This window comes from Eleginops maclovinus, chromosome 4 (assembly GCF_036324505.1).
Source record: "Eleginops maclovinus isolate JMC-PN-2008 ecotype Puerto Natales chromosome 4, JC_Emac_rtc_rv5, whole genome shotgun sequence".
Taxonomy (NCBI): Eukaryota; Metazoa; Chordata; class Actinopteri; order Perciformes; family Eleginopidae; genus Eleginops; species Eleginops maclovinus.
In genome coordinates, this window is record NC_086352.1 from 12,267,942 (window position 1) to 12,283,061 (window position 15,120).

At 39.9% G+C, this 15,120-nt stretch overlaps 2 protein-coding genes across 2 annotated transcripts; one reads left to right on the forward strand and one right to left on the reverse strand.

Annotated features, from left to right (window-relative positions):
* Nucleotides 1–734: 734 nt before the first annotated feature.
* On the forward strand, nucleotides 735–6,453 carry nudt19 (nudix (nucleoside diphosphate linked moiety X)-type motif 19). Its single transcript, XM_063882092.1, has 3 exons — nucleotides 735–1,775; nucleotides 2,264–2,471; nucleotides 2,834–6,453. Exons 1-3 carry the CDS (start codon nucleotides 996–998, stop codon nucleotides 3,049–3,051), a joined length of 1,206 nt encoding a protein of 401 aa, XP_063738162.1. The 5' UTR covers nucleotides 735–995; the 3' UTR covers nucleotides 3,052–6,453.
* A 1,530-nt stretch (nucleotides 6,454–7,983) lies between these two features.
* si:ch73-167i17.6 (regulator of G-protein signaling 9-binding protein) lies at nucleotides 7,984–11,407 on the reverse strand. The gene has a single exon (XM_063882093.1). It carries the CDS (start codon nucleotides 10,897–10,899, stop codon nucleotides 10,159–10,161), a length of 741 nt encoding a protein of 246 aa, XP_063738163.1. The 5' UTR covers nucleotides 10,900–11,407; the 3' UTR covers nucleotides 7,984–10,158.
* Nucleotides 11,408–15,120: the final 3,713 nt, after the last annotated feature.

Sequence of the window (15,120 nt, forward strand, 5' to 3'; positions counted from 1 at the left end):
TGCAGCTAATGATGAGTGCATTCACTTCAACCATTCAGGCTTTAGAGCCTTTCATAATCTAGGCTGGGGAGCAAGGGTGACTGGATATCAGCATCAGCATCAGAAATACTTTATTCATCCCAAACTGGGACATTATTTTGTTGCAGCAGCAAATTACAACATTTTATATAAAATATAGTTTATTATTATTGTTCTTTTTTGAAAATGGAAACATGTGTAACGCTTATCAAAATGTATAAATTGCGATATAAAGTAGCTTACCTGCGCAAGAGAAAAACGTTTGACCAGATAATAGGAAGATAACTCAATAGTTTATGGCATGTTTAACCATCTGATTTATCCAACATCTTTCGCAAAACATAACAATTCTGATATGTTGAGGAAACATAAATAAATGTATCAGTGGCATGAATATATAGAGAATGTCAGATAAGAATTAAACAATTAAGAAATAGATGCATTAACTCAAAAAAAATAAAGGAACGTGTAAGTAAGTTTGTTCAAATGTGTGTTCAATACAAATGAATAGAGTGTAATTGAAAGGAAGAAATATTTCCTTGGCCTGGAGTAATTTGACGGAGAAATTGAATAGAAATAGTGTCTAAATGTTATTTTTTAAACTTTGATTGTGAGAAAATACAGGCATCATATCGTGTCAGGACACTTTTAGGACATGTCATGTTTTGAACTGTTGGTGGCAGCAGTGCTCCCCGAAACGTCTTGCGAAGGAGGAGAAGAAGAAGAGTGTCCGTCGAGGCTTCCGTCATCAGAAGTATGTGCGTCTTCTTGAAAACAGGTTGGAAAAACGACATATTATAGTACTTTTATTCACTCGTATATAGAGTACTATACAGTCTATGCGATAGAAAAGCTTGGGACAGCTGGGCTCGTGTACTTTCTGGAACACGTCACTTCAAACATTTCGTCTGAGGAAAAAGATTCAACCTTTAAAAGCGTTTAGTAAAAAACCAAGAAACACACTTGTTTTTTTTAGTATGAATACTACTTTAAAGCACTGGAAGGAGGCAGCCACGCTGATTTTTGCCGCCGGACACAGGCTCGGTGCGAACACTTTAGCCTCAAGGACACCGCGGACAGCCGCTGCAGTTTCCCCGCAGGGTAGCAGCTGCTTGCCGCATAAGTCCCGCTTTGATTACGACGTTTTGCTGCTGAAACGAAGCGGTAAAAGTGGATTCATGCCAAATGCGTATGTGTTTCCCGGTGGCAAGGTGCACTCCTCGGACTTTTCGAGTGAATGGCTGGATATTTTTAAGTCTTTCAGTAACTTTTCAAATTTTGGTTTGGGAAAAGTCACCCAGCCGCTGGAGACTAGACCTCCGATGTTTGCCACTGACAGACAGAAACTGGGCTCTCCTATCCCGGGTGAGGTCGCCTTCAGGATCTGCGCATTGAGGGAGACGTTTGAGGAGTCCGGTGTGCTCCTGGTTGTGCCAAAACTGGAGGAGAACGGTTTGTTGAAAAGCATAGAGGACAAGGGTGACACTGCTCAAGGACAGCATTACAAAGTAAACGATCTGTGCGGCACTGAACTAACAAAGTGGAGGGCTTTGGTAAACCAGAATCCCTCCAACTTCATCCGGATGTGCAGAGAGTTGGAGGTTTTGCCCAACATCTGGGCTTTACACGAGTGGTGCAACTGGCTGACTCCCACGGGCCGTTACGGAGTGACGAGGTTTGACACTATCTTCTTCATCTGCTGCCTACAGGAGATCCCCCACACACTGCAAGATGAGAGAGAAATAGAGCACTTTCAGGTGAAACACAAATCAAGTAAATACATGTTGACCAAAGTATGTTAAAGAGGAGAACATACATTTAGTTAAGAAAAATAATCAGTGCTGCAACAAAACATTTATAAATCAATAAACAGACAAGTTATAAGTTCTGGTGTAGGTTTTAGGTTGTTAGGCTTTGGATGTAGGTTGATCTATGTCAGCCAATGAGTAGGAAGACGTTTCATAATAGACATTTCAAAGCAGGTTTAAGGTCATTTAGAAACAGTATCTCTCTTTTTTTATATAGTTTATCCACCATAGTAAAACAAATGTATATTTTTGGTCGGGCCTTCACTGAATTTCTTTGCTTTGGGACGGGCATATTGCTCTGTTTTCCAACATTCTTTTACAATGAAAACAGAAAAACAAGAAGGTACATTCATTACTTGACTTACTGTTGATTGTAGTTTGTGTCAGATACAATACACCCCTGCACAGTTGCTAAACTCTTCCTCTCTGTGTTACAGTGGTCCACACCCTCGGAGGTCCTGCAAAGCTACTATGCTGGGGAGTTGTGGATCGCCCCTCCACAGTTATATGAGCTCAGCCGCATGTGTCGCCTACCTTTGCTGGAAGACCTCCACAACTTCTCCAGCAAGCGTGCCAAAGAAGGCTGCGAACAGTGGCTGCCTGTTATATCCTTAAAAGATAAACAATTGTTATCACTGCTGCCAGGTATCATATATCAAAGTCCACTTTATTTTCAAAGTTTCCACATCTGTTATACATACAGACAATTGAAATACTGTGTCTGGCGGTCCCACAAAGGGGGGGTAACCCACATCCTAACATGCTCATTCGATGTTTCTTTTAGTAAAACAAAAAATATATATATATATTTGTGCATGTTGTTAGGCCTTATATGACAACTCTGCGCCACTATTGTACTAAAACGAATTAAAAGAACACACCATTGAGACATAATAGTCATTTCATAACAAAAAATCAAAGTCTGTTGTTGAATTTAAATGATTCTGATGTTGTTTTTACTTAATAGTTGCCAACAAATCCTCTCTTTTGCTATCCACTCTTTCCAGGAGACAAGAACTACCCTCTGGACACTTCAGGAGAGGCGGAGGTGGGTACGAGCACAACCCCTCAGGTGGAAGATGCTCAGGATGACTCTGCGTTGCACCGCCTTGTGAGCGCAGATCAGAACACTATAAATATACAGATCACCATCACACCCAAGTACAATCACCTTCTTCCTGTTGTAGAGAAAACTTTCGCACATGACTTAAAAAGTCAGTGTTGAACGAGCCGCACAACTGCTGTGAAAATGCAATGAAGCAAGACAAATTTATTGCAGGTGATGAAATCAGATGGCCTTTTTGCAAACCGACATTTTGACTTGATTAACAATGTTTTATTCTTTGACTTCCCAGTGGCATTTTGGTTCCATTTCACACCTGTTTGATCAATACATATTAATGGTAGAGGAAACCTAAATCTCTGGATGAAACAAGCTTACTAAGAATCAGTAAGCCTATTAGCTCGGTTTGGTCACTAACATCACTATACCGATCTGCTGACAATTGACAATTTCTGACACACAGTCAATAAGCTGGATCTCCATGCCCTCAAAGGTCAGCCCTGTCTAGACCGCCTGCTGTTGGTCATTGGAGAAATTTAGCTTGACAATATTTGTGAAAGTTGAACTTTTCACAGAGACTATTTCCATCGATTCTCTCCACTCCACGTGAGGGTCCTCTCACTGCAGCGATGCTACTGAGGTCAGTTTTGCAGGGTTGCTTACAGGGAGGCAAAACTAATACAGTGATTTTTTGTTATTTTTGTCTTCCAAGTTTTTGAAATCTATCAAAGTTTAACTGAAGCAGTGTTCCCCATTTGTTTTGTGGGTTGTTGTGCATATGGTGTTTTTGTTTGATGAAACGTATTACATTGTGGATAAATTGCACATATACAAATTTGGACTCTGTACTCTCTTGACAGTTTTTTTTTGCCTGAGCTCATGTCCTCTTTACATTAATTCTGCAGCAGTAAAATTACATGCATTCTAGGGGGAGAATTTAAAGCTGAATTTCTTGTTTTTACTACTGAGACCTTGCCAAATGACTTCAGTAGGAAATTAATATTGTGTCCTTATTAGTGTCGATTAGTTTCTAATTAGTATTAGAGTTGCTTTTTCTTGTTTGTACAAAATGTTGTACCAGTCTTTGCCATCTTACTTGTTTTTTGTTGTTGTTTTTAACACATTTGTGATTGACAAAGTGTTTGCAAATGGACTTATTGTACAAAAGCTTTGCTCAGACACTGGTTTAAATGTGCAGCACACATGCCACCTGCAGGCCACTTTAAGTGTTGGCAAATTTTGTTTGAATGTGAAATGCGGTATTTCATTCAATCATTGACACTCAAAGAGTTTAAGCACCTTGAAACACACACACTCTTTCTCACTCGTTGCGAAAATGTGATCTATGAATTTTCAAATTAAGATCTCTCAGTAGGTTGACCAGTGAAAGAACAGTGTGCGTGAAGATGGCCATCATGAGAGGAAACACTTGGGAGACACAGCCCTACATGTTTGATCCGGATGAGGAGTCTGTTGTGCACCATTATCTGAACCAAGCAGATGAATTTATAAGGTAAATGTAGTTTGGATCTTCATTTTTTTTGGTAGCCTGTGAGTCACTGTGGCTGACAGGGTTAGGGGTTGTGCTCAAATACAGCAGAAGAAAGAACTTTTTTTACTATTCTGCCTTGTTAGGCTTTTTAGCCTGTATTTGCACATTGAACAGTGATTGGCTCTCCATAGTTTTACGTTCCCAATCGAGCTTGCCTGTGCTAGGTTTAAATCTCAGACTTTTGGTTTGTGAAAAGAAATGTCAGTAGAGGAACCACTAGTAACAAACTTTGCAAAGCTACTAGTCGGTGTAGTCCAGGGCAGAGATACTAAGAGTTGCGACACTCTTTGTATACCAAACAAACGCTGCGCTGTCATGTTATCTATGGGAAGGACAGCAGCGATTGCGTTATAATGGTAAATATGAAAGAAAACACACCTAAGCAGTTTTTCAGCTGTTATTGCATTATTGCATATTTGTTAATGTCAGTTTTGCATTTGGAGCTGCAGGGTGACGACGGAGCTGTGTATTAGATTAGTTTTACATTTTTTGGGGGAAAAGCTTAGTGTTCATGTTAGAATGGGTCGTACTACTGGCTTTAGAAGTTACTTAACTTTTCCTTTCCATATCATTCATCTGATGATAGACATCTCATGTTTCTTATCTTAATGTTACTGGGCTGTTTTATTGATTCGTGATTTTGCTTATGAATTCCGATTCAACCATTAGCCTACCGTCGTGGTAGCGCTAAGAGGTTTGCCGTGGTCCGTTCAGCATTCGATTATATCATACACAAAGCCAACTCACGATGGCTGACACGGTCAGGTTCAGCAGATAAAGCAAAGCCAAAACCCAAAATAAATTAACCCCCACCCCCCCCAGATAATCTATCCAAATCCTGCTTGTTAGTTACCCAACATAATTAATATAAAAGTCACTAACGATTCATTACCGAACTCTTGCTTTCACAGCTGGCGAAGTGGCCGCTAGCTAACTAGCAGGCAATGCTTGCAAATTGGTTGTAACAACCAAGATAAATATAGATAATTACGGATTGCATATACAAATGAAGACCAGTATACGCATCTTAAAGGGCCTGTGATACAATATAAACAGTTGCTAATTCAAAAGAGGTCAATATTTCAGCAACTTACCTCTGGAACTAATCGACGCGCCGCAATGTAAGCAAATGGGGTCCAACGCCCAAATGCCAACGTTTGGAACCATCTCGATGTTCATACCCCGGAAATACGCGCCGCCATTTTTTTTTTACAATGGAGGGAGGACGTCGCAGCTCTTAGTATCTTTATAGCTCTGGTCCAGGGCAAACATTTTAGGTGACACCAACATGAAACAGATGTTTAGTGGAGGGCTCCTTTAAGATTCATGTTCTGCATGGAAATAAATACTTTAGTTTTCTTTAAAAATATATTTTGCCAGATATTGCTCCATATTTTAAAGAAAAGTTAAAGTACCGTTTTATTTTTACAAGATGCGTGTTTGTTTGTTTGTTTGTTTAGTTAGTTATGGTGATTCCTCTCAGCAGGAGTGCATATCTCACTGTTGGAGGCCCTGCAGGGCTTCCTCCCTTTCCCCTTTGGGTGTCTTCCTTGCTCACAGCGGTGTCCTTCATGGCAAATGGTTAACTCATAAGAAGTAATCCATCAAATGGATTTGTACCCTTTGTCTGCCATTTATAAATTAATTTATTATTAAACAAATCAATGTATTAATTTGATATTTTTTACCGACCCTCTCTCACATTGCTTTTAGATGGTTTTTGCTTCTGATGGTTAGTGATGCACAGCTGAACGCATAGTGAGCGAGCTGAATAATACTGTACACATACTGCCTGCTCTAAAAAGGGCACTTAATATTTAAATCAAGTGTGGTGCCGTCATCACATCTTCCCAACCATCGATCAGTCAACAATGCTCATAACCAGGATTCTGTTTTCTGTTTTTCTGACCTTTTTTTGGTATCTAATGCACAGGAAATGTCATTTTGTAGTGTTAAAATTAAAACTGTTGGTTGCTCAAATGTGATACTTTAAGAATAAATAATTTCACAAACTTTTGATATTTCATCTAGTTTTGCTTCCATATACCTCACAGCATTCATTCAAACATGTATGCACTGATTTATGTATTTTAGTCCGAAAGCTCTGCATACAGTAGATCTGTGTATGTGTGCAGATATGTCTTCTATCAGTTTGCAATGGTCACCCCGAACACAATACTCATAAATACTTAAGTAAATATTGGTCGCTATAATGTATCACCTTTTTGCAAATTGCACTTTGAATGTGGCATATCAGTTTGTTTTTACAGGGGAACATTGGATTTGTCTTAGTCTCTACATCTAAAAGAATCAGTGCATCATCATTTTGATGCTTGTGTTATACATTGAAAAAACTGAAACATTGACTTGTTTTTATGTCACAATATTTCACATTACTGTATTAGGTTAGTTTAAAGCAATAATATTAAGTTAAACCTAATATTTATTTTAAATTTTTGCTTTCAACTAACCTTATAATGTGAAATCTTTTGACATAAAAACAGTGAATTAGAGTCAGAGTCTCAGTTTTCTTCAGTGTACAGCAAAGGTGTCCCTAATTGACTGACCTGAGAGGAACATTTTCTTCTAAAATAATCAGGCACTGGTCAGCGCGACTCAAACTGATCTTTATCTATTTTGACACATTTCATCTAGTCAGTCCTAACACCACATCTTCTCGTGCTTCACAGCGCTCTGTGTGTGTAGGATGGTGATGGAAGGAAGGGGGCGAGTTGAAATAACACTACTCAACCGTCTGTGCTGTTTGCAGTGGAGTCCGTTGGGGGTTTCTATGGCAACCCACAGCCTTTGAAACACAACATCTTCGACCAGATGAGGTGATGATGCAGTGTTCTGTCTCTGCCAAGTGTGTAGCTTGCCTTTTTGTGAACCAGTGTGTTTAGTCTGTTAGTTTCCAAGCGACGGAGTGAAGCAAATAAATGGCTCTATCATGCATACGTTAGAAAGAACGCCTCCGAGCAACTGGAGAGAAAGTCGATTTACTCACCTGTTTAAGGGTCAATTTTTTACCAAATGAAGCATATTCTTTCAAAATGTGATGCTGTGGCTATTTTGAGTAGGAGCTGGGATTGCAAGTTTGAACCTAAATACATTTGCTCATGAGCATTTGTCCGGAAACATCCAAAACCAATTTTAACGGGCACTGTTTCAGGAGGTTTTATCTCCTCCACTATTTCATCCCCTCCCTTTTCTTTCCCATGTTTAATTAATCACCTTTATATTTTTGGAACTCTGGATGACAATGTAAGTCTGTGGTGAAGTTCATAGAGGTTCAACATGACTCACATTTAATAGAGCTTGGAGCCTCTGTGAGATGACAACGAGGATGAACAACATGTCATACAGCCTTCTGTGAATCAGGTTTTAGCAGAACACTGATTTTTGTTCATCAAAATCCTGCTAAAAAATCCTCTCATTTGCTGCCTTATGCTTTTTGGGAGTCGAGTAATTTATTTTTTACAATGTTCTATGAAGGATTCTCTACAAGTTTCTAACATTGTCAGGTTGAGGGGAGACGCAGACAGCCACAAGAGAGGAAAAGGTATTAAAAGTCTGCTAAATAAACATTTAGTTTCCCAAATAATTGCTTGCTTTATCTGCAACTTGAACATGTAACCTTACCTTGTTTTGTTTTTGTTTTAAACTGTTCCGTTACACCCACAATGAGTCAGGCCTTTGCTAAGAAGAGGAGGGACGCTTTAATTATGACCAGCAACCAAGGCCGAGTGCCTGGGGTCTATTTGCAGTAAAATATTCAGAGGAACCCCTCATGAATGGGAGACCATTAAAGTCAATTTAGAGCTCATTTAAGGTGCAACTATTGAACTTGAGTAGTTACTACAGACGATTTATTAGAATTAACATCAGAGCAATAATTCAAATGAAGTGTTATGATGACAAGTAAAGACTATTTATGTTTTACAGCAACTGTGTGTCTGGATGATAAATGTTTATCCTGTTATCACTCTGTTTTCTGTCTGAAAGCACAACCAGCTGATAAAGATCTTTACGAACAAAGGAGCAACACTCAATGTATACGGGTACCGTTGTTTCAAATCTCATCATTGATAATTAAACACTTTCCTTTCAAATTACTTATAAGAAGAACTATACATAATTATTTTAATACTGTCTATGTCTTCCAACATGTCACATTTTTAACCGAAAATGTTCTGATAAAATGTCCTTTTTGTACTTGTAGACAGCTTTTTGGTAAATAATTGTACAAAGGTAGAATATCAATGTTGAACTTGGAACACGACAATTATTTTGACGCAATATTTAAATATTCTAGAATTACTAGAAAAAATGCTAACAAAATTGTCATTAGAAAAAGAGAAGGTATGAAATTGCATATATTTTTCTCAAAACGCTTTTAAAAGGGACTAACACAAGATGTTCCAAAGAAGAGTTTAGCAGAATGTCATTGATAAATGTATTCAGACTAGCCCAGTTTTGGTCTTTGACAGGATCAGATAAAGATTTCTTGAACTATTTCTGAGCTGACCTCAAACTCAGGACAACTGTCCCACATCCCCATCCCCCTCAACTTACAGCGACCAAAAGCTTTGCCTTTGACAGCCAGCCACCAGGAATACTTTCAAAGACTCTTACAAATAAATCCATTAGGGAGTTAGAGCATCTATCTTAGTCCCCTTTCCATGTTAAATCGAACTCTATAAACCTGAGGTGGTGACGTCTAAGATGTAAATCCAGTGCTTAAAAATACCTCTGGGTAGGCCCACGTCTGATGTGTGCGTGTAAGGCTTTGCAGTGATCACAGTCTTCACTTATCTGCAACCATCTTTAATTTTAAACATGCCTACACTTAATAAATGTGTTATTCAATGCATGCATGCTAGTTCATCCAACTACAAGCAAGTTTTTAATTTTTTTCAAATTTTATTATAATAAATATACTTATGTATGTACATTATCTGACACCAAAGTCTGTAGGTTGTGAAAACCCTGTCTATTCACATGTTGCAATGCATACATTCAAGACTGTTTGCAAGAAAACCCTGAAAAAGAACAGGCTTACAGTGAACGGGTGCATTATTAAAAGACTGTGGATCTCTCTTGTCCCTAAGTCTCATGAAGCACATTGTGATTTGATGCAATGAAGTAGATGCAGGCCTACTAAATCTTTGCTGTACAGAATTTATGAAGTATTAAAACAGTGCTTATAAGGGTGTGGAACAGTGCATATTTCATCACATCCAAACGGAATACTGGCTCTATTAGTTTCCTTACACCATTACCCTTCTCTGACTACATGACTCCTGACTTTGTATTGAAATGATACATTTAAAGCATCAATCTGCTGAACATTAAGGGGAATACTTAACAGTAGGCTACATTTACGCTTGAGCTTTCCTACTAATCCACTTGGATCACGTGTTGTTTGCATCATCCTGATGGCCAGACATTGTCACGTAATTTCATGACTTTTTTTTCTCCAAAAATACACGACCTCTTGGCCCCTTAAAATACTTAACCTGAAATGGTGCCCGTCGTCCATTGTGTTGTTCTACATGTTATATCTAGTGCAACTCCTTAACTCCACCGAATACATTCACAAATCCGAGAAAGATGAATAATTTCGCGTGTCCACAATTGTCCAGCTCCTCAAAAAAAGGTATTTCACTCTCTTGTGGAGCGCATTGTGTCCATAAGTGGGCTGTTTGTTAGACACTTCAGGACATATTGACGACCAGATATCCTAAAACCCCAGCGACCGCAATGATGACAAAGAATACAAACACAGCGCAGACCGAGGCAATGCCAGAGTCCCTGCTGCCGCCCCCTTCCTCTTCTTTAGGCTCCTCTTCGCAGATGGAGATGACACCTACGGAGGAATTTCCTACACTCATGTTTGACTTGAGCTCCGCGCCTGCCTCCTGCTTCGCCTCCACGGCCCACGGAGCCACCTGCACCTTCATCTCCATCTCCTCCATCATCTGGCTCACCTGGGTGATCTCGGTCTGCAGGTCCCGGAGGTCCACTGTGTCGATGTTGCTGTCCGCCTCGTACTTCATATTCTGCACGCTCATGGCCCGGGCTGCCACTGTGGTGGTGCTGCCGGTCATCCCGGTTTGGATGAAGTGCCTCGTCGGCACCTTGGTGGGGAAATCCTGCCCTATCTCCAGGGACCTTTTCATGTCCACCTCCAGGAGCTCCATGCTGCTCGAGAACAGCACCCATAGTCGCTCGTACTCGGCCCGGTCCTCTTTGCTGATGGATTTGTCTTTGAGCAGAGAAGTCAGTTTAGTCCTGTTGGCCACGGCCAGCTCCTGGGCCTTTTTGCGGGTCTTCTTCAGCTCCTCTCGCAGGTTCTGCGAGTCCGAGGTGCTTCCCAGGGCGATGACCAAGTGCCTGTAGCAGGCGGTCACTTTGTTTAAAGCGTCCAGCATTGTTTTGCACTCATCTTTTCCCATGATGACGAATTAAATAAAAAGTCTATATGCCAGAAATAGGAAATAATAACAAAAGAAGCCTGGAGTGAAATGGCGAGCAGTTGTGACGGAGCTTCGTCCGCTGTCCTTAATTTAGTTTCCAGAGGAGCACACCCCCAGCTCTACAACTCCCCTCAACGCACTAGTCAGAGCAAATTCCTCTCTATCCATGCTCCTTCCTGTCTGCAAGCAGGCACTGAGAGCGGCTTAGATATTAATGCGTCCGTAAATGGCTTTAGGCGTCTACCTTTGCGCTTCCCCACTCGAGATCAGACAGCACAGGATAACCTCTCCTGCAGGGTAGATGCTGAATGGATGCAATCCAACCTCACTTTTTAGGGGATTGAGATTCAGCTACAGGTGTCACAACATCCGCTTTTTTGCCGTTTATGGAGCCCTTTACTCGTCAGCAGCTTAAAATAAAATCGCTTAATCTTTAAAGAGGATGCGCAGCTGGGGTAATGGAGATATTCACTGAGAGTTAAAGAGAGAAAACTACGGTGGTGTATTGCTATCACACTAAAAAAAAAAATAAGGCTCAGTATCAAGTAATTACGTGAAAGTTTCTTGTTATAACAAGATATTTTTCACGTTTAAACAAGATAAGTATCATGTTATTACATGAAATTATCACGTTATTTCATGATAATTATATTTTCACGTTATAACGTGAAAATATCATATCACGTTATAACGTGAAATTATCACGTTATTTGAAGATATGATATTTTCACGTTTTTACAAGATATGCAATACGGTGGTGTATTGCTATCACACTAAAAAAAAAAATAAGGCTCAGTATCAAGTAATTACGTGAAAGTTTCTTGTTATAACAAGATCTTTTTCACGTTTAAACAAGATAAGTATCACGTTATAACGTGAAAATATCATGTTATTTCAAGATAATGACATGGACGAAACAGCGTTCGCTTCAAAGAAATAGCCTATAAAGGAAGTAAAACGGCCCGACGCGCAACCGAATTGCCCGAGATGGATGTTTGTGATAATATATGCTTTTATTTCCTTCTTGGCCTGAGACACTGGGAGATATTGGCATTTCTTAGGATGGACGGAATTATAATAAGCATGCCAACGCTAAGGAGGCGACTGAAGTTCTTGGGGTTGTTCAGGAGGAAAGCCCAGTCAGACTTGGTGGATTTCTTATCTCAGAATAACGTGATAGTTGCATATCTTGTAAAAACGTGAAAATATCATATCTTGAAATAACATGATATTTTCACGTTATAACGTGATAATTTCATGTAATAACATGATACTTATCTTGTTTAAACGTGAAAAAGATCTTGTTATAACAAGAAACTTTCACGTAATTACTTGATACTGAGCCTTATTTTTTTTTTTAGTGTGATAGCAATACACCACCGTAATGCAACTATCACGTTATTCTGAGATAAGAAATCCACCAAGTCTGACTGGGCTTTCCTCCTGAACAACCCCAAGAACTTCAGTCGCCTCCTTAGCGTTGGCATGCTTATTATAATTCCGTCCATCCTAAGAAATGCCAATATCTCCCAGTGTCTCAGGCCAAGTAGGAAATAAAAGCATATATTATCAGAAACATCCATCTCGGGCAATTCGGTTGCGCGTCGGGCCGTTTTACTTCCTTTATAGGCTATTTCTTTGAAGCCAACGCTGTTTCGTCCATGTCATTATCTTGAAATAACGTGATATTTTCACGTTATAACGTGAAATTATCACGTTATAACGTGATAATTATATTTTCACGTTATAACGTGATAATTTCACGTTATAACGTCAAAATATCACGTTATAACGTGAAAATATAATTATCACGTTATAACGTGATAATTATATTTTCACGTTATAACGTGAAAATATAATTATCATGTAATAACGTGATACTTATCTTGTTTAAACGTGAAAAAGATCTTGTTATAACAAGAAACTTTCACGTAATTACTTGATACTGAGCCTTATTTTTTTTTTTAGTGTGATAGCAATACACCACCGTAGAAAACGGCTTCAAAGCGTCCATAACGAAGAGCCAAAAAGAGACATTGTGTTTTTGCTTTGTTTATCTGAATGAGGAGCTGTCCGCTTCAGCACCCAATCGTTGATGTTTAGAGTTGGCTAAGCGCCTTCTGAGGTCACATGTGCGCACGAAACAGATCCATGCAGGCAGGGAAACAAAGCAGCTGCGCTCCCATTGGTTTGATCACACAGGCGTCTGCGTTTAAAGTCATCCTGTCATTGGCTACTCGGTCCCTGATGTGGGCAGTGCTGTGATGCCTATCAGCTGATATGTCAAATCACAAAGCCCTACAACATATCCACCACTATCTGCCATTTGTCATCAGGATCCTTCATCTGTTGTTATATGTCCGGATCAAGTGCACAAGTAGCTGCGTGACTAATAAGATTTTCAGCATTATTTCTAGTGTATCTTTACATTAAAAACAGTACTAGAAAAGCAACTGTGTTCAACACTTTTCCTGCTTGGTCCGTTGAACCACCTGCTTTGTAAATATATTAGATTTAAGGCAGAGAATGGATATAATTGTGTGAAAAGGCACATATTGATTTCTTGTCTTGCTTGCCTCACAGTCAATTAGCCTCAGAATTGCCTACACAAGGTTTCTGGGCAGGAAGGATCCCAGTTGTTGCACACCCACTGTTGGTTGGCTAATGTGTTGTTTACCGTCTTGGTAGATGCTGTGTTGAGAGGTGAGAGGCAGATAAGGCTGTGCGCTGTTTGCTGGGTTGCTCTTTTTGCATTATTGAGGGGCCTAATGATCCACTGACTGCAGTGTGAAGCTAATGGACTGATCTGCAGAGGATGCATTGTGGATCTTAGGGAAATGTGCATTGTTTGCTTTATTGTGGAACAAGGATTTATTTCATTTTTATTATAGTTTAATAGAAATATGTACATGTTGCTCATTTGTTTTCATTGAAACTAAGATGGAATATTTATCCTGAAGAGAACTTGCCCTAATAATGATATTTATTTTAGTTTGGGACTACAGCGTTGAACTGTAACATCTAAACTATCTACAAAATCTTGAACAACCAACCTTAGTTAACCTTTGAATCTTCAGTGTGCCTCTCCACATACAGAGACACGTGTTTTGTAGACCTACAGTAAGTCCCAATAGGATGGAAAATTCCTTCACATACACATTATGCATATCCTTAAAATCGGACACCTATACCTCTCCATTTCACGATAAGATGAATACAATCTCTCTAAGCCTCCGCTTTATTTCTACTGTAAATTCTGTTGTTGGATATGTGAACTGCGGGTAGTCAAGCCAGTGTCTGACTAATTACAAATGTCTCTTCGCTGCATCTGATGTTTTGTTGAGATCTTGGTTGATGGATCCTTTTTGAATATGTTTCCATGGCAACCTCTTACCTCCTGGCAAGCACTCTCCAGTCATTTTCCCAGGGATTCAATTATTGCCAGTAAATTGTCGACAGTCAATGTATCTCACGTTGCATCTGAGATACATTTTCTGAACTTAGATTTATAAACCACATTTGGATTAATTGTAGAACTTTAAGACATGGTTTGAGGTTTTCCAAATGATATGATTCGATTTTCATGGATCTAACTTTGTACTTTAATGTATCGGTGCTGTGGTATCCTTAAATTATGTTCTCTCAGCTCCAAAAATATCAGCAAGTTAATTCAATCCTGAATTGAGTTTTTAGACCCACGTCTGTCTGTCTGTCTGTCTGTCTGTCTGTCTGTCTGTCTGTCTGTCTGTCTGCCTGCCTGCCTGCCTGCCTGCCTGCCTGCCTGCCTGCCTGCCTGTCTGTCTGTCTGTCTGTCTGTCTGCCTGCCTGCCTGCCTGCCTGCCTGCCTGCCTGCCTGCCTGCCTGCCTGTCTGTCTGTCTGTCTGTCTGTCTGTCTGTCTGTCTGTCTGTCTGTCTGTCTGTCTGTCTGTCTGTCCGTCCGTCCGTCCGTCCGTCTCTCTTTCAGTCTGTCTGTCCGTCCGTCCGTCCGTCTCTCTTTCAGTCTGTCTGTCCGTCCGTCTCTCTTTCAGTCTGTCTGTCCGTCCGTCCGTCCGTCTCTCTTTCAGTCTGTCTCTCCGTCCGTCCGTCCGTCTCTCTTTCAGTCTGTCTGTCTTCTTTGCTATAATAAGATTTCTGATAAGATGCTCTGTTAAATTCAAGTGTCAGGATGAGTCACACATGCTGTGTTCTGATTGCTCTCAG